General features: G+C 47.2%; 1 protein-coding gene across 5 annotated transcripts in view; it reads right to left on the bottom strand.

Moving 5' to 3' along the window:
* Positions 1 to 18,832, bottom strand: part of DPP6 (dipeptidyl peptidase like 6) — a 1,156,796-nt gene that overhangs the window by 81,357 nt on the left and 1,056,607 nt on the right. For 4 of the 5 annotated variants that reach the window (XM_073009533.1, XM_073009535.1, XM_073009532.1 and 1 more), the window contains exons 13-16: positions 14,753 to 14,860; positions 12,334 to 12,425; positions 9,132 to 9,179; positions 6,965 to 7,083 (exon numbers count right to left, since the gene is read on the bottom strand). In XM_073009533.1, the coding sequence (XP_072865634.1) occupies positions 6,965 to 7,083; positions 9,132 to 9,179; positions 12,334 to 12,425; positions 14,753 to 14,860 (367 nt within the window). Of the gene's footprint in view, positions 1 to 1,119; positions 1,559 to 6,964; positions 7,084 to 9,131; positions 9,180 to 12,333; positions 12,426 to 14,752; positions 14,861 to 18,832 lie in introns of those variants that run through there. The other variant, XM_073009537.1, reaches the window with a different exon arrangement.

The raw sequence follows: 18,832 nt of genomic DNA, 5'->3' as shown, positions 1-18,832 counted from the left end.
TAGCCAAAGACAAAAGCATGGAAATGTGAAAAATGATATTGAGTTTAGGGAATTCTAAGTCGATCTATTTATGCTAGAATATAATTCGCAAGGAATCAGAAATGGGAACACAGTCATCAACTATTATAATATAATTAGAAATGTACTTTTCAGGCCAGGTGTGGTGGTTCACACCTGTAATCCCAGTACTTTGGGAGGCCAAGGCGGGTGGATCACCTGTGGTCAGGAGTTCCAGACCAGCCTAGCTAACATGGCAAAACTCCGCCTCTACTAAAAATACAAAAATTAGCGGGGTGTGGTGGTGGGCACTTGTAATCCCAGCTATTCAGGAGGCTGAGGCAGGAGAATTGCTTGAACCTGGGACGCAGATGTTGCAGTGAACTGAGATGTATCATTGCACTCCAGCCTGGGTGACAAGAGCAAAACTCCGTCTCAAAAAAAAAGAAAAAAAAAAAAAAAAGGTGCTTTTCAAATTGTAAAGAACTTAGTAAGTAGAAGATGATTTCTTTTATTACCATCTCACCAGGTCATTGAGAAGACCAATTAAATATGTATGCCAAAAGCTGCTTGGTATAGTCTGGAAAATCATCATAAAAGGTTACATCATAATACAATATTTTGAATATAGCTGGTTTCACTTTCAGACAATAGAGAGGTGGACAGAAACTCTCCGTATTACATAGATAGGTGAGTTTCCACAAGATTCCACTGAGTCTGGCTTACAGCTGATCCCTCATACAAGTATCCAGGGGTCATCTGAAACTCATGTCCTTTAGAAATAAATATTATCATTCAGAGATGGGATCCAGTGAAGTAGTGAGTGGATATAGTGGCTACAAACATTTCTGAACCTCTATTTATATATTCTATTCAAATATATTTTTAATGTAACTGTGCAAAGTAGAAAAATAATTTATGGGTTTGTATGTACAATAAAAAATTAAGGAATTAACCTAAAATAATTATTATTAACCCCAAAATAATTTTTAGGTTTGTATGTACAATCAAATATTTTAAGGAATTAAGAATTATAAACATAAAACATAAACATATAAGCATACAAATGTCAAATATTGAGAAGCTACAGAAGAAATGTTAATGAAAAATTAGGGAAAGCACATGTTGATACTGCTAGATGGAACTCTATAATGATGTTGGACAAAATACACTGTGGAAGAAAAACTGGACATTAGAAGAAGATCAATATGCCAAAGGACTAATGAAACAGAAGTACTGCTTGCAAACAACTGATGAGCTACAATCAGTTATGATTATAATGGACAGACTGTTTGTGTCGCCCCCAAATTTATATATTGAAGTCCTAACCTCCAACATGATGGTATTAAGAGGTGGGGCATTTGAGAGGTGATTAGGTCCCAAAGGTGGAACCCTCAGGAATGGCATTAATGTGCTTATATCAAGGCCCCAGAGAACTCTGTCATCGTCTTTCCCACCATAGGAGGATACAAGGAGAAATTGGTCATCTGTGACCCAGAAGAGGGCCCTTACCAGAATCAACCATGCTGCTACCCTGGTCTTGGACTTCCAGCTTCCAGAACTGTGAGAAATAAATGTCTGTTGTTTATAAGCCACACAGTTTATAGTACTTCACTACAGCAGCCCAAATGGACTAAGACGATAAAGTTATACTGCTGAATATTCATTATAATACTGAATATAAGTTACAGGATAGGTCAATATCAGCTAAACTTACCAAAATCTGTCCTAATGGAAGGCCCACAGAAAGGCAGGAAGAATGAAGAAGTCTACATGGAGCAGTTATAATTTCATGATTTTATACCCAACCCTTATGTCCTCATGTGGTTTGATAGCCTATATCTGCTCTCAGGGACACATTTTTTGGCTGGTTGGTATCCATCTTGTCCTAGTTGTTAAATCCTTTGACTATCATCCCTTCCTATGCCCAGACAACCTGAACTACTTGCACTTCCCTCCCTGTGTGATGGAATGAACGGCTTTGAATGTGGGCATGTTTACAGATTTTACCAAAGAGAAGCCTCTCATTGCCAGTACATTTATCCTCAACCTAAAAAAGGAAGGAATTTTTTGGTTCTGGTTGCAAGTAGAAGATTAAGTTAATTTATATAATAAAATGCTGCAGGAGGAGGGAAGGAGAAGAAAACAAGAGTCTCTAATGCTAGGAGTGGAGACGTTATTTTTGTCACATGTTTCCAAGAATCTCTCAGAATAACTTGGGGTGTGAAGGAAACAGGACAGGAAATGAGCATTGACTCAACATTGCTCTAGACTACACATCTGGGTCCATTTTAACATCTACTGAGAAATGTGGAGAAAAATACAATTATTTTAAATTATCTTTATTTATTAAATCAGGTTGTTTGTATTCACTTGATCCTGATTCACATGCTGCAAAAGATTCCATCACATAATCTTAGAACATTTCTTGTGCTTTTTCTCAGGCTGTACCTTTCACTTGGGCTGCTTTTTCACATTCCAAATCCTACCTACTCATTTGTTTTAAATGCCACCTCATCATTGATAACTTCCTGGAGTCTTCTCCAGAAAAATGCCCCAAGCAATCCAAATGGGTAACATCATTTCCTCCTTTAAGGTTTCATAGCAATGGATCATCTCATCCCTTAGGCAATCATCGACAACGCCTGCTCAGCTTTCCCCATGGCAGGACGAGGCTCAGCTTCAGGGTCTGCTGAGGCAGTTATCACTGGTAACTGCTTCCAGGTTCAGAGTTGGCTGCTACTGTTGCCCTGTTTACTTTGCCGTCTTTGTAAATTTAAGCCTTTTCGGAAAATCTCTTTTTATAAGTGGGATTTTGGTTACCTCTATGGGGAGAGTTTAATTTGGGCATTCAAGTTACTTTAGCCAGAAAATAGCTTATTATGTAAACATTTTAAAGAGCAATTTTGTAGAGAAGAAGGCTAGTTTACGTCTACCTTAAGATGAGGCAACAGGCTAAATATTTAAACAGATCTTAAATGATTCAGGGAACCCTAAGGTGATAATTTCATAATGACTAAGAGTTCAGTTTCTTAATCAACAAAAGAAAGGCAGGGTGGAGACTGGATTAGATGCTCTGAGATCTATTCTTATCTTCAAATTTTAGGAATCTGTTTGATTATTATAGGGATTCAGGCATTGGCAGGAGGAGCATCCCATCCTATCTGAAGGTGAGATGGTGGAGGTGCCAAATGGGCCAGGTCAGTAGTGTGTGTGTGACCCAGTATGGCTGTACCTGGGGCCCGGGTCGGTCATGTGTGTGCATGACCCAATGTGGCTATACCTGGGGTCTAGGTCAGTTGTGTGTGTGTGTGAGACCCAGTGTGGCTGTAGCTGGGGTCTAGGTCAGTTGTGTGTATGTGACCCAGTGTGGCTGTAGCTGGGGTCTAGGTCAGTTGTGTGTGTGACCCAGTGTGGCTGTACCTGGGGGCTGGGTCAGTTGTATGTCTGACCTTGTGTTGCTGTACTTGTTCTTTGCTTCTTTTGTCCTCCCAGGTATCAACTATGGAGTCATCTCTTCACAATAACTATTTGCAGATCACAACACAAGCCTTGCAAATACATAAACATACAAAGAAACACGAATCTCCCCCGGGGACAGAAGGCCAGTGGCAGACTAGAAATCTGCACAGGAGCCACCCTACAGTGCTCTCTAAACTTTAACAGTTTGTCCAAACAGCATCCCAACACGGGGCTGTGTTTCTATCTACCTCGGGTTCCATGTTTACATCTGCCATGTGAGAACTGGAACTTCCCTGCCTAAATCCGTCGCCATGGATCTCCTGGGAGAGCCTTTTTGATTTCAACCTAGGGCTGCAGCTTATGGAAACTGAACCATAAAAGGCTTCCAGTTGTCAGAATGAGGCATCCAGACTAAACTTGAGCTTGAACTTAGCAGGGAGCTGCGACCTCCAAAGGGAAGTGGGGAAAGGGTTCATTAACAAGGGCCAGGCGAGGTGGCTCATGCCTGTAATCCCAGGACTTTGGAAGGCCAAGGCAGGTGGATCATTTGAGACCAAGAGTGTGAGACCAGCCTGGCAACATGGCAAAACCCTGTCTTTACTAAAAATATAAAAATTATATATCCATGTAATCCCAGCTACTTGGGAGGCTGAGGCAGGAGAATCGCTTGAACCCGGGAGGCGGAGGTTGCAGTGAGCTGAGATCACACCAGTGCTCTCCAGCCTGGGCGACAGAGCGAGACTCCATCTCAAACAACACAACAAGTGAGCTGTTGGGTTCTGGAGTCTGGGGGGGTCACCATGTGGAGCAGAAGTTAGTATGTGGTAGGAATATGACCGAGCAGCTCAGCCTCAAATCATGATTTAAACTTTTTTTCTTTCTCCTCTCCTCTTCTACCTTCTCCCAGTGTCAAGATACCACCTTGAGACAAGCTGCATATGTGTTACCTTTCATCTTGAAACACAGCCTCAGAATGGGCTGTGGCCTCCACTCCCTTTCTTTTCCCATTCTATGCTCTCATGCCTTATGCACATTTATTAACCCAGATGCTTGCGGAGCACACACTGTGCTCTCTTATCTGCTCATGTATTTCCTTAAAACCTCCAGGGGTCAGATCCCGATAGGACCCAGATACCTCCAGAATTCTTTCTTTAACAAAAGATGTACTTCAAGGCTGAAACCCACTCATGGCTGAAGAGTGAGTACAAGGCCAACTGTGATTAATTGATAACCTGGTAGGATCCACGAGGTGCCAGCCCCTTCACCAAATGAGACAATAATTAAAGAGGGGCCACCACAGCCAGTCACACCCCTTGGTGCCTCCTAACCCCCCAAGCTCTTCTGCATTCCAAATCCTTCTTTTTCTTTTCTTTTTTTTTTAAAAGAAACCCTGTATTTCCTCCACAAATTGAAGAGTGGAATTGCTTTCTGCGCTTCCCCTTGCTGGCACAGATAATAAAGAAATATTGCTCCTTCATATCACAACTCATTATTCTTTTGACTTCTTTCCATGAATGGTGAGAAGCCAGACCCTTCTTGCTGGTTATAGTAAGAATTTAGGAAATACAAATCCATACTGTTGCTGTCTTGACCAGTGCAGACCTCAGATCCCAAAGGCTCTGCCTCCTGCTGAGGCCAGACCAAGCCCCTCTGGCAAATGACCTCTGCCCCTAATTCAGGATCTCCACGATGGAGGCTCTGTCACCTTTCTCATTCAACCATTGTTGCTTGGGGGCACTCTTCTTGAAATCTCCTTCAATTTTTCACATCTGTGTTTGATCATGACCTCCTGTGTGTTGAAGCTACCTCCTGCTTCTGAGACAGGATTCTGGTTTCTGATTATGTAGCTCTTTCTAAGACTCTCTGGCTCCTAGTGGGTTTGCTTGCCAGTTTTCCCAATCCCTATGCCCCGTCAATCCCTATAATTTCCCAAGTTCTTATTTTACAAAGATCCCACCCCAGGGAGACAGGAGTCACTGGGCTAGGAACTGGGAGACCTTGACGCTGGCCCTCTCTGTATTACTGGCTCATCGGGAATCAGGGAATCCACTCAACTTCTGGCTTAGGGTTTGCCATCTGTTACATGAAGTGGGTCAGTTAGATCTTAGGTTCTTTCCCCTACAGCACTCTATAATTTCAGACCCTTGGTGCCCTCTTTCTTGGGACGCACAGGAAAGAGGAATTTGGTACCATCAACTTTGAAGGAACTGGGGCACTAACATTATATTTCAGATGCACCCCCCTCATGCCTCCGTGGTCTCCTCGCTGTCTTAGAAGAATATCAGGGGCTGAGCTTGTGTAGAGCAAGCGGCTGAGTGTTCCTATTCTGTGGATTTTCAAGAATTTGGATGACACTGATAAAAAGAGAACAAAGTCATGAAGCCATGAGCTCTCCAGTAGCTAGCAAAGGCTAGTGAAGACATTTCTCTGATAAAAGTTATTCGTTCTCCACCTATGGCTTAGGGCATTGAAACTCTAACTGAGGAGTGAATTGCTCCTGAACTCAGTCTCTGCCTGTAGCATATTTTCATTCTTTGAAGTCATCACAGGAGATCATATTTTGTTAAGACCATATTTATGACTTACCTTTCCATAGATTCATATCATATCTTTCCAAGATACGGACAAGCAACAAAAGTATCCTTTGTATCCTGTATGCAACATGGCTACTCTTTTGTGCATACTGGTTGGTGTGATCAAACTCTTGCAGTTTGGGATAAATTATCAATGAATTGGGACATAGGAAACTATTTTTCTGAGACTTCTTTAACATAACCTCAATCCTTTTTTCTTATCTGGTCATTTGAGATGGAGTCTCACTCTGTTGTCCAGGCTGGAGTGTAGCAGTGCAATCTCAGCTCACTGCAACCTCCGCCTCCCAGGTTCAAGTGATTCTTCTGCTTCAGCCTCCCAAGTAGCTGAGATTACAGGCATTCACCACCATGCCTGGCTAGTTTTCATATTTTTAGTAGAGATGGGGTTTCACCATGTTAGCCAGGCAGGTCTCGAACTCCTGACCTCAGGTGAATCTGCCCACCTTGGCCTCCCAAAGTGCTGGGATTACAGGCGTGAGCCACCATGCCTGGTAATATTTGATCATCCTTAAATATGATTGAAAAGTTAACCTTTGAAATTGTTTTACTACCTTTATTGATGACTTAGGCTCATCACTGTGTAGGATATTTACCCCACCTAGCTCATGGGACCATTATTTTTTGTGGACGATGGGAGACAAACTGTGAGATTACCAGCACAGCGTGCACGGACCACTCTGATAAGCTGTACCCCTGTATGAAACGTAAAGTAGTCCCACTGCCCCAGGATTTGTGGGGGTCCAGTCATCTCACCACCTGAGCAATGTTACCAGGTAGGCGGGATCCTCACCTATTCTGGAATATGCTGTGCTCCCACCACAGCTGCTGCCCTCTCCCTGCAAGTGTGCCCACCCCTCCCTGCAAATGTGCCTGCCAGGGATCTCTGCCCTGACGGGGTGGCAGGAGCTGACCTTCGCACTTGAGCAGGAAGAAGTCCATGCTGTGGCTGAAGGAAGCGCTGAAGTAGGTGCAGTTCTCAACCAGGTCGCAGGAGAGGCACTGCCTGTTGAAGTTACCCACCGTGTTGGCACTGGAAGAGCAAAGGACACAGGTGTGTATGTGAGCGGAGAGGAGCCGCCCTACACGCTGGGTGCCGCAAGCTGCTGGGCTCTCCCCATGGGGGTGATCTGCAGAGCCCTGCTACAGGTTCCCTTGGCCTTTCTCCATTTGTCTCCCTGCTGGAGCCCCTGAGACCACCCAGTTCCATTTCCACCTTTCTTTGCCGGTGGGTCCCTCCCACTCTCGAGAGCTTTCAGCACCCTTGCTTGTGGGAGGGCCGGCAGGCGGTCACCTAAGCTGCCTTCTCCCGGCTCTGCAGATGGCCTGGTGCGAGGAGCATGGAGCTGTCGGCGTTATGATCTAGCACTCTATCTGCACGTGTCCTGTCTCTCTGAGTGGATGGCTAGCAATTTGAGAAGAGTAAACAGGGTGACGTATCTTCAAACTCTCTGGAGTTCCAAACGCTGGCATGTGAGCAGGCAGGGGCTGCAGCAGCACCAGTGGAACCGAACTCTGGCAGCTTCCAAAAGCCACGTCCCCTGACAGAGTGAAACCGCAAGAGCTCGCGCTTCCCATTCAATGGAGCTAGGCAAGTGGGAACTGGCTTGAAGATGTTACCCAGGACCACTGTGGTCAAGGGTCATTTCAAGTCAAGGCGGCCTAAAATGTGCTCCCTAAAATGGAAAGATCCTGAGGTACTGGATCTACCTGGAAGAAGTTCTTATCTGAACATTTTGCCCCGGGAGGGTCCCCTCTAACCATAGATTTCAATATGAAGACTGTTGTTCCAGGAGTAAAGACATTTCATGGGAGAGAGAAGACAACCTTCTCATTCTGTAAGTTAGAGGATGGGGCCCCAGGCAGCCTCTCACGTTTATTAACTGGTGACATGTGGATTTCAGTTTTCCTAGTAGACATGTGGCGATGACGGAACATCTACACAGAGAAGCACATCTGTGACTCTCCCTCCACTGGCTCCCTCATGCTGACCTCATCCTCTCCACATAGCTGCCAATGGCTGGGAAGGGAGGTTGCGTTCACCAGGGAGGCTTTCCATGTCCCAGCAGTGGGGTAGGGGTAACAGGCACTGGCTCCATTTAGACCATGTGCCACTGGCCTCAAGCCTCAGGTCTGCCCTGAACAACATGCTCTTCAGTGGCTCAGGTGTCTTTAGGTGTGACTGGCTGCAGTCCTCCTATGCAGGGGCACGGGGAGGCAGCAGACACCCGCTCCTCCCCTCTGTGGCCCTGGTAGAAAGGGCCCAGGGCTAATCTCACTTCACAACCCAAAGCCTCCTTTAGTGAGAACAGTGACTGGGCAGATGACAGGACTAAATGTAGAAGAGGGACACGCCCTACAAAACACCCAGTCCCCCTCCAGAGTTCAGGGCACAGTGTCCCTGTCCTTTTTGAGATTTGGAAGCTTGTCCAAAGTCACACAGTTGGGCTGTTGAGATGGGAAATTGTCTTTGGGGCCTCATCATAAATATGAGTCTTCTACTTTATAGCCATAGAATATTTGTGATTAATATTTTTCTTTCTAATCAAATTTCATTCATTTACCCTGATCCCAAATAACTTTAGACTGTTTCCAAATTGAGGAGCTTCAAGATCATGCCTCCTGTCTTCCTCAGGCCAGAGGTCCCCAAAGCCAGCAAGCTGCAATGCCGGACAGCAGGGCTGGCTCCTCGCACTGACCCACTGGTTCATTTCCAAACCACACTCTGCTCCCTACAAAAACTCAGTATGGGGAGGGGGCAGAGTTCCTCTGAGGTGGCACTGAATAGAGGTGAAAGGAAAGATGGCTAAAAGTCCATCCATTAGCAGAAGAGGCAAGTGAGTGATGAGGAAAATCCAAGTCAACAACAGCAGAAAAATAAAGCTTCAAAAGTCTCAAAACGACCCCTTTGGTGGCCTCTGCAAGTGTCATTACTTTGCTCCGGACTCCACAGCTACTCCTCTGTGGTGGGGTCTGTCTTTGCTGGCCCCCCTTTCTGAACTGCTGAAAAAGTGCAATTCTGCAAAGCCTGGATGCCCTCCTAAGGGGGAGAACCCTGTGTGCAGGGGGAGCCAGAGCTACCTGTAGAGCTGTCGTCTCCGAGGCAGGTCCTCCGTGCTCAGGAAGTAGCTGCAAAGATCACCAAGGTGCACAGGGTTAGTTTGCTTCAGGGCACGTCTGTACTTCACATTCCTGGCACTACCTCTATGGACACTCCTCAGGGACTGCTGCCCACGGCCTGCAGAGAGCAGATCCCCTGTTCAGGTCCAGCTACACCTGTGGCCAGAGCAAGGGGTGGGCAGACACCTAAGGGCTGAGGGGCACCAGTGCAGATTCCATTCGCTTTGGGTGCTCCCTGTACTGGCCTCTGCTTCATGGCTGGAGGATACTGTGGTTGGGGATGACACACACCTGAATATGGATGTGGAATTCTTTTACAAGATCACTCACCTTCCGAAGGGCAAGGAGCTGAGCACATTTAAGACAAGTTAAGACATAGAGCCTGGCCCAGTAAATAGTTGTTGATTCATTTTCACCTAAGACCTCCCAATGCAGGAACCTTGGCTCTTACCCAGGGAGCAGGGAGACAAAATTGTGTGGTGGTAAAGTCCTCCGACCCGGGCTCCCCTCATCTGAGGCAAATCCACCTGCTACCAAACTGAATAACCTGGAGCAAATTTCTTATTTTTGTTTTAAATTACTTATTTTTAAAATGGGGAAAGCAGTAAACCCACCTCACCTCATGGAACTGTGTATTCAATGAGATAATGTCTATAAAGCACTTGGCTTAGTGCCTGGACTAGTAAATACTGAATCAACATGAGTACTACCCCTACTACTACTGCTAGAAAACTCAACTAGCATCAGTGCTACCCTTACTACTGCTGCTATAAAACTCAATCAGCATCAGTGCTACCCTTACTACTGCTGCTGGAAAACTCAGTCAACATCAGTACTACCCCTACTACCGCTGCTAGAAAACACAGTCAACATCAGTGCTACCCTTACTACCGCTGCTAGAAAACTCAGTCAACATCAGTGCTACCCCTACTACTGCTGCTAGAAAACTCAATCAGCATCAGTGCCACCCCTACTACTGCTTCTAGAAAACTCAATCAGCATCAGTACTACCCTTACTACCACTGCTAGAAAACTCAGTCAACATCAGTACTACCCCTACTACCGCTGCTAGAAAACTCAATCAGCGTCAGTACTACCCCTACTACTGCTGCTGGAAAATTCAATCAGCATCAGTGCTACCCTTACTACTGCTGCTGGAAAACTCAATCAACATCAGTACTACCCCTACCACTGCTGCTGGAAAACTCAATCAACATCAGTACTACCCCTACTACTGCTGCTGGAAAACTCAGTCAACATCAGTACTACCCCTACTACTGCTGCTAGAAAACTCAATCAGCATCAGTGCTACCCCTACCACTGCTGCTAGAAAACTCAATCAGCATCAGTACTACTCCTACAACTGCTGCTAGAAAACTCAATCAGTATCAGTACTACCCCTACCACTGCTGCTAGAAAGCTCAATCAACATCAGTACTACCCCTACCACTGCTGCTGGAAAGCTCAATCAACATCAGTACTACCCCTACTACTGCTGCTGGAAAACTCAATCAACATCAGTACTACCCCTACTACTGCTGCTGGAAAACTCAATCAGCATCAGTGCTACCCCTACTACTGCTGCTGGAAAACTCAATCAGCATCAGTGCTACCCCTACTACTGCTGCTAGAAAACTCAATCAGCATCAGTGCTACCCCTACCACTGCTGCTAGAAAACTCAATCAGCATCAGTACTACTCCTACAACTGCTGCTAGAAAACTCAATCAGCATCAGTACCACCCCTACTACTGCTTCTAGAAAACTCAATCAGCATCAGTACTACCCCTACTACTGCTGCTGGAAAACTCAATCAGCATCAGTGCTACCCTTACTACTGCTGCTGGAAAACTCAATCAACATCAGTACTACCCCTACCACTGCTGCTGGAAAACTCAATCAACATCAGTACTACCCCTACTACTGCTGCTAGAAAACTCAATCAGCATCAGTACTACCCCTACTACTGCTGCTGGAAAACTCAATCAACATCAATACTACCCCTACCACTGCTGCTGGAAAACTCAATCAACATCAGTGCTACCCCTACTACTGCCTCTAGAAAACTCAATCAGCATCAGTGCTACCCCTACTACTGCTGCTGGAAAACTCAGTCAACATCAATACTACCCCTACTACTGCTTCTAGAAAACTCAATCAGCATCAGTACTACCCCTACGACTGCTGCTAGAAAACTCAATCAGCATCAGTGCTACTCCTACTACTGCTGCTGGAAAACTCAGTCAACATCAGTACTACCCCTACAACTGCTGCTAGAAAACTCAATCAACATCAGTGCTACCCCTACTACTGCTTCTAGAAAACTCAATCAGCAGCAGTGCTACCCCTACTACTGCTGCTGGAAAACTCAGTCAACATCAATACTACCCCTACTACTGCTTCTAGAAAACTCAATCAGCATCAGTACTACCCCTACAACTGCTGCTAGAAAACTCAATCAGCATCAGTACTACCCCTACTACTGCTGCTAGAAAACTCAATCAGCATCAGTACTACCCCTACAACTGCTGCTAGAAAACTCAATCAGCATCAGTACTACCCCTACTACTGCTTCTAGAAAACTCAATCAACATCAGTACTACCCCTATTACTGCTGCTGGAAAACTCAATCAGCATCAGTACTACCCCTACTACTGCTGCTGGAAAACTCAGTCAGCATCAGTACTACCCCTACTACTGCTTCTAGAAAACTCAGTCAGCATCAGTACTACCCCTACCACTGCTGCTGGAAAACTCAATCAGCATCAGTACTACCCCTACTACTGCTTCTAGAAAACTCAGTCAGCATCAGTACTACCCCTACCACTGCTGCTGGAAAACTCAATCAGCATCAGTACTACCCCTACTACTGCTTCTAGAAAACTCAATCAGCATCAGTACTACCCCTACTACTGCTGCTAGTGCGCTTCCCCTCACGGGCTGGCTGCCAGCCTGTATCTTCAGGATGCTGCAGCTCTGGAAGCTGGACTGCTGAGACGGGAATCTACGATACATTTTCATGAAGAAACTAGGAGTTAGTGATGCTGCCTGAGGAGGAAAGAGGCGGCCTCCATGCTTCTGCACTCCATGAGTGTAATTGACAAACAATAACAAACGTGTCCCATTGGCCAGTAAGATGGGGCAGGCCCCTGGTTGTCACTCACATCTTATTCCCCTTCTCGTCGTAGGCGAGGATCTTGGTCACGTCCCAGTCCCCGGAGGTGATGGACTGGATGTTGTCGTTGCTGCTGTTGGGCTGAAACACACAGACACGGCATCAGGCGCAGACACGAGTGTCCCAGCATGGCTCTTCATCCTCCAGCTGTTTTGGACACCAGGCGACAGGGGCTGCCATTCTCTCTGTAGGAAGGGCTCTCTGCCCCTTCTGCCCACTCCTCTCCTGGGAGGCAACATCCTCCGTGAAGCTTCCCAACCAACTCCAGGCCTGAAGCCTCCCCCACCCCGAATGTCAGTGGTGGGGAATTGTGCCCTGTCCTCTTTGGTGGTGCAAATCACTTGGACCTGGCCTCCAACCACGATGGAAGCAATCTCAGGAGAATCAATGCTTTATAGGCCTTTTTCATTTGTAAATCTAATTAGTGGAGCCATTACTGAAGGGGGACCAGTGAGGGAGGAAAGAGACAAATGCCGGGAGGTGGATGAATTCAGGGAGGGAAATAGAGAGAAGAATAAATGGAGGGAGAAAGGGCGCTCCCTGCTGCTGCTGACAAGGATGGTTTGGACCTGTATTGCCACACTACATGTCCTGCACGTATTGTCTTTCCCTGTGTGCCCCTTGAGCTAAGAACAGACAACGGTAATGACAAATGGTAACAGAAGAGAGGACAGGGCCGTCTAGGCAGCAGTGATGTTTCAGTGGGGATTTGAAAAGGGGCAGCTGTTCTGGATGGCAGGTGCCCTGGGAGGTGGGTGCAGATCAGGTGGAGATTAAACTAGGTGGAGGGCCCAAGGCACACACTCTGGGGGCTGCAGACTCAAACATGGAGGTTTGGGGGCAGCAGGGCCTGGGGGCGCAGAAAGCGTGCAGGAGAGGCTGGGGAGTTTGAAGCAGGTTTGGAAAGGGAAGGCTCTGCGGGACCCCCAAGGGGTGCCTCATGGGCAGTGCAGGAGACCTGCTTCCTGCTGGAACGTTTGATAGGGCTCTGGGCAAATACAGAGACTAGGAGCCAAATGAGAACACTGAAGCATTTATAAATCTTTTTTTTTTTTTTTTTTTTGAGACAGTATCTCACTCTGTCACCCAGGCTGGAGTGCAGGGGCATGATCTCAGCCTACTGCAGCCTCTACCTCCTGGGTTCAAGCAATTCTCCTGCTTCAGCCTCCCAAGTATCTGGGACTACAGGCATGTGCCACCATGCCCAGCTAATTTTTGTTTCACCATGTTGGCCAGTCTGGTCTTGAACTCTTGACCTCAGGTAATCCACCTGCCTTGGCCTCCCAAAGTGCTGGGATTACAGGTGTGAGCCACCCCACCAGAGCAGCACTTTAAAATCTTGATGTAAGTGGTGTAAAATAGTAAACAAAATAATGTAGGGTGGTAGAAGGAAGACCATAGGAAAAAGCAAAGGCAACAGCTTGCAGACATTCTATCAGTTGTGCCATGAAGTGCACTGAGAACAAATTGCACCTGAACCTCCGAGAGACGCCATTGCCATCCCAGGAGTTCCGCAGCCCCCACCCCGATTCCATCAAAGCTGCTCTTAGTCGGGATGCTCTTGGATTTCTTTCTTTTGAAATTGCCTTTGGGGCCTCATCATAAATACGAGCCTTCTACGTTATAGCCATAGAATATTTGTGATTAACCTTTTCTCTAATCAAATTTCATTCATCTACCCTGATCCCAAATAACTTTAGACTGCCTCCAAAACTAAGGAGCTCCAAGATCATGCTTCCCTTCTTCCTCAGGGCAGAATCCCCCAAAGTCAACATCATGGCAGCCCCGTCCTGCAGGCGTGAGGCTCCTTGAGGTGACCTCTGCAGGAGACGCTGACCCTGGGATATCTACTTTTGGTCCTAAATTCATCTATATTAATCTCTGAGGTTCCCTACCCAGGGATGCTCCGTTCCTAACTTGCCACACCCCAGAACCAGTGAGTGATGACTGGTAGCAGTCACATAATAAAATAATACCTGCATCTAGCTCTGGATGAAGATGGGGCAGTGTGGGAGGCTGGACCCCTGAGGGACGTTGAGTGCATGGAGCCATGCCTCTGGGGGAGTATGTTAAGGAGACCCCCAGCAGAGGGAGAAGGAAAGGACCTCCAGCACAGATGGTCCTCCAACGTCCTCAGCCTTACACTGAACAGGGGACCCCTGGGTCTCTGCTGACCTTGGCAGAAGCGTCATTCACATTCTCACACACGACCAGATAGAGCAAGGCTCTACCAGACCTGATGGGAACCTCTGCACTCACCAGCGCCATGCTCTGTGCCACCTTTGGGAGTCACTTTCAGTTTCCTCGAGGTCCTTGAAAATGCAGGTGTGCCCAGCCCTAGAGGCTGTTACCCCACGGCCTCTAGCAGGCTAGTTTCTAGTTCAGTTTTGGAAACTAGCAGGACTTACCTGGGACGAGGACACTGTGATGTGATAGAATTTCCCTCGTCCTCCCTGGGGGATCGCTCTGATGAAGAAAAACTTTCGGCCATCCTTGGAGAACACGGGTTCTTCATTCTGTGGACAAAGGCCACGGATGAAACCACAACTAAAACATCATTTATTCTGAAGAGGTTGAACCAGGATAAAATACACCCTGAGATACATTTTATGTGTGATTTCTAAGGAAAGGTACAGTTGAAATAATAAGTGCTCGGTGAGGCCGTCACTTTCCTTGGGAATCATGAGTCAACTGTTCTGTTTTCTAAAAGAAGAACAAGGAATTAAGAGGCTATAGCTTCAGCAGTGGCAAATAAAAAGGCATCCGTCAGTCTACACAGCGCCGAGACAAAGACCAGCCCTGTGTGCATGCCAAGCTCACCAGCGAGAACAGGAACTCGGCTCTCAAAACTCAAAAGGGGGTTCTTCCCCCTCGAATTATTGCCCATTGAAACCAGGGTGTATTGTGAGATTTCTCCAGTGGCATTTATTATATATCAGAAAAAAACATAATTCTCAACAATCACAAGCGAGATTTTGCCTAAAAGCAAAATCTATCCTTTCAATCCTGTCTTTTCTCCTTATTTAATACAATTGATCTCACACTGAATAGCCCATCAAGAAGGCAAGAAAAAAAAAAAAGAAAAGAAACACAAGGACAAATGCCATGGATTCTAAAATGCAGGTGGGAAGGCACAGCAGTCCCAGGGATGTGCTCCACCTCAGGCCATACTGGATGACAACATTTTGCTTGGATCTACTGTCACTTTTCCCTGGAAACAGAATCAGCATGCCCAGTTTTCCCTGGGGGAAGAGTTCCGGGTTGGATTTAGGGCAGGTGTCGCCACCGTCTCTGCCTAGTCTCCAGACAGTGAACAGCCAGGGGGCTCAGTCTTCCACCAGCCCGCGGGGTGGCCGTCGCTTTGATGGGTGAAAGGGATTTTGCTGCCGCGGTACCCTGGCCTCTCTGAAGCCCAAGTCTGAAAGTTTCCATCCGTGAACACCAATTAGTTACGAGATGTATTTTCTGACTCAAGGAGCTTCACACTAACGCAGGGATGAGAACAAATGGTAAATAAACCCCAGCTGGCACAAGGAAAACTCATTTCCCTACAGTGAATGAACCCATGCAGATACAATATACCCCGAGAAATAAACTAACATGTGATTAAAATGACATTTAATCTTCATGAATATCTGCAATAAAATGAAACCTTTAATCTGCAAACATTTATTTTTCTATTTAGAGTTGGAAGCATGGTATTTAAAAGCAGAGGAAATGGGAAAACCAGCGGTTAATTTGGCTTTTAGAATGCACTTCTATTTGCCAACTGCGGGGTGGGTAGGGCTATATTGCCTCAGTTTTCTGGGGGAAATGTTTGCATGTTTGGCAGAGAGAAATATTCTTAATAAATGTAATAAATAATTAATTCTGGCCAGAAGCATTGTTTTCATAATGAGAAGGCCTCCACTGTTGTGACGCCATCACTACCTTGTCTTGGAAACATTCCCTGGAATGCAGGTGAAGCCTCTGAGTCTCTCTGAGACCCGGTGTCTCACGTGGTAAATGTATATTTAGTAACAAAGTGTAACGATTGTTGACCAGGGACCTGGATTTTATCCTGACTCTCTCTCTCATTTGATTTTGGGGGAAGCGTTTCTAGTCTCCCAGGATGACAGAGTTTATCACACACATGCCTGGTTTCCTCAACTCCACTCACGAAGGAGCCCTTTTGACTGATAAGAGCTTCTTTGGGAGCCATTTGTAGCATTTTTGCCAGGTTTTTTCCCCATGGTTCAGAAATAATAATTTTGTCCAACCCCCCCTCCCCAGCCCAACTTTTGAAATCGCAAAACCAAAATTCCGATTAAAGAGGAAAGACAGTCAGAAATTGATCCACAGAACCAATCCTTCAACCAAAACAATAGGCTCTGGGGCTCTCCGGCAAATGCAGATGGTTCTGGCAGAGGATCCTCCTGGGTCTGCATCAGGACTGACTTTGCAGGGTCAGGGCAGCAGTGACAGAGCGTGTATGTGGCAGAGGGGATTGCCTGTTTCTCGAATATTCCCAGAGGAGAGGGAATTTGGTGGGTCTCCACACATGCATTTGCCTCTGCTTTTTAGCTCATGCAGAATCTCTACGGGTGACCATACTGAGGATTCCAGGAAGGAGTTGGGCAGAGAAGACAGGAAGATGAACAGCTCAGATGACACAAAATTAGCAGGCTCGCTACAGCTCACCTCTGTTCTTGCATTGTGTCCTCAGAAGACCGGTGGACCTAAGCAGGTCAGGTCTCCCTGAGGTCTGCAGGACTTTCCAGATGCCAGTGTCTTCTGGGCCAGCTGGGGCAAGCTTCTGTGACCCATTGGAGATGGATGGGTAGAGGGCATGCGGCCTCCGTGTGTCTCCCTCACTCGTGCCCGTAGCCTTCCCAGGAAAACCCCCTTAGGCTCTGTCTGAAGCAGCTGTCAATGGCTTCACTGGCAGCCGGTGGCAGGTCCAGCCTCAAAAAGTTACTAAGTTGTTCTCCAGGATCTCACAGTATCTTGAGGGATGCAGAAACATTATGGATTATTTTTGAAAAATAGGGTCCATGAAATTCCCTTACGAAAAAAACAATGCCATGAGAAACTGTTTGAAAGTAAATCTTCCTGCAGACCATGGAGCTGTGATCTTCACAGGTGCAGACTCTCAACCTGTAGGGTCTTCAGAGGCATCCTGGCTTCCCAACTGCTGCCGTGGGCGGGGTGCCCCTAACCCAGTGTCGCAATCACAACTGCAGCTGATGGGCCCACCTGACCCAGGGACGCTCCATCCCAGGAAAACACACCTGTCACAGAACCTTACGTTTCCAACTCATGACAGCATTGCATATATTTAAGCAGCTATTTTTAAAATTTAGCTGTGCACTTAGTAAATGCTTTAAACTTTACATTTGAAAACAGTAAGAATTATTTTAATTCATGCTACCTTTTAAGTGTTGACTGGATTCTGCTTGGAAGGATCTGGTTTCTGGAATCCCACTCAGGCTGTCTTACCCTGTACTTGGGTAGCTGTTCTCACACGGACGATGAGACACTCGGGTGGCCGTTCTCACACGGACGATGAGACACTCGGGTGGCCGTTCTCACACGGACGATGAGGCACTCGGGTGGCCGTTCTCACACGGACGATGAGGCACTCGGGTGGCCGTTCTCACACGGACGATGAGGCACTCGGGTGGCCGTTCTCACACGGACGATGAGGCACTCGGGTGGCCGTTCTCACACGGACGATGAGGCACTCGGGTGGCCGTTCTCACACGGACGATGAGGCACTCGGGTGGCCGTTCTCACACGGACGATGAGGCACTCGGGTGGCCGTTCTCACACGGACGATGAGGCACTCGGGTGGCCGTTCTCACACGGACGATGAGGCACTCGGGTGGCCGTTCTCACACGGACGATGAGACACTCGGGTGGCCGTTCTCACACGGACGATGAGGCACTCGGGTGGCCGTTCTCACACGGACGATGAGGCACTCGGGTGGCCGTTCTCACACGGACGATGAGGCACTCGGGTGGCCGTTCTCACATGGACGAGACACACAACCACTAACACAGGAAAGTCCTGCTGATGACCTCGGCTCTGTAGCCACTCTGCAGAGCTGATGAAGTGAGTGCTGGAGGACAGAACCATGGCCCCACATGGGCCTCAGGGACCATGTACTCTGCTGTCCACCAGAGGGCAGAACCGGAGGTGACCAGCCGGGAAGCCAGCTCCCCCCATGAGAATGCCTCTTGACGGGGACAGGGAAACAGAATGGGCACATCCACCTTGCTTTCCCACAGCCTCCATGCCCCCAACAAAGAATCACGTTAGTCTGCTCTTTTAAGCACGTCCCTCACCTCCTCCTGTTCAAACACAAAGTGGGCCTGGCATAGGGCCACCTGCTCCGTGCCCACCACGCTTTTCCCGGCTCCCACTCCCACCAACACCCTAATACCTCAGCCCTGCTTCTCAGTGTCTGAGGATCACCTTCGTGTCCCGCATGATGGGCGTGACACGA

This window comes from Chlorocebus sabaeus, chromosome 21, assembly GCF_047675955.1.
Source record: "Chlorocebus sabaeus isolate Y175 chromosome 21, mChlSab1.0.hap1, whole genome shotgun sequence".
Classification (NCBI taxonomy): domain Eukaryota; kingdom Metazoa; phylum Chordata; class Mammalia; order Primates; family Cercopithecidae; genus Chlorocebus; species Chlorocebus sabaeus.
Note: the sequence above shows the minus strand (reverse complement) of the source record. Positions and strands in the feature narration are given on the sequence as shown.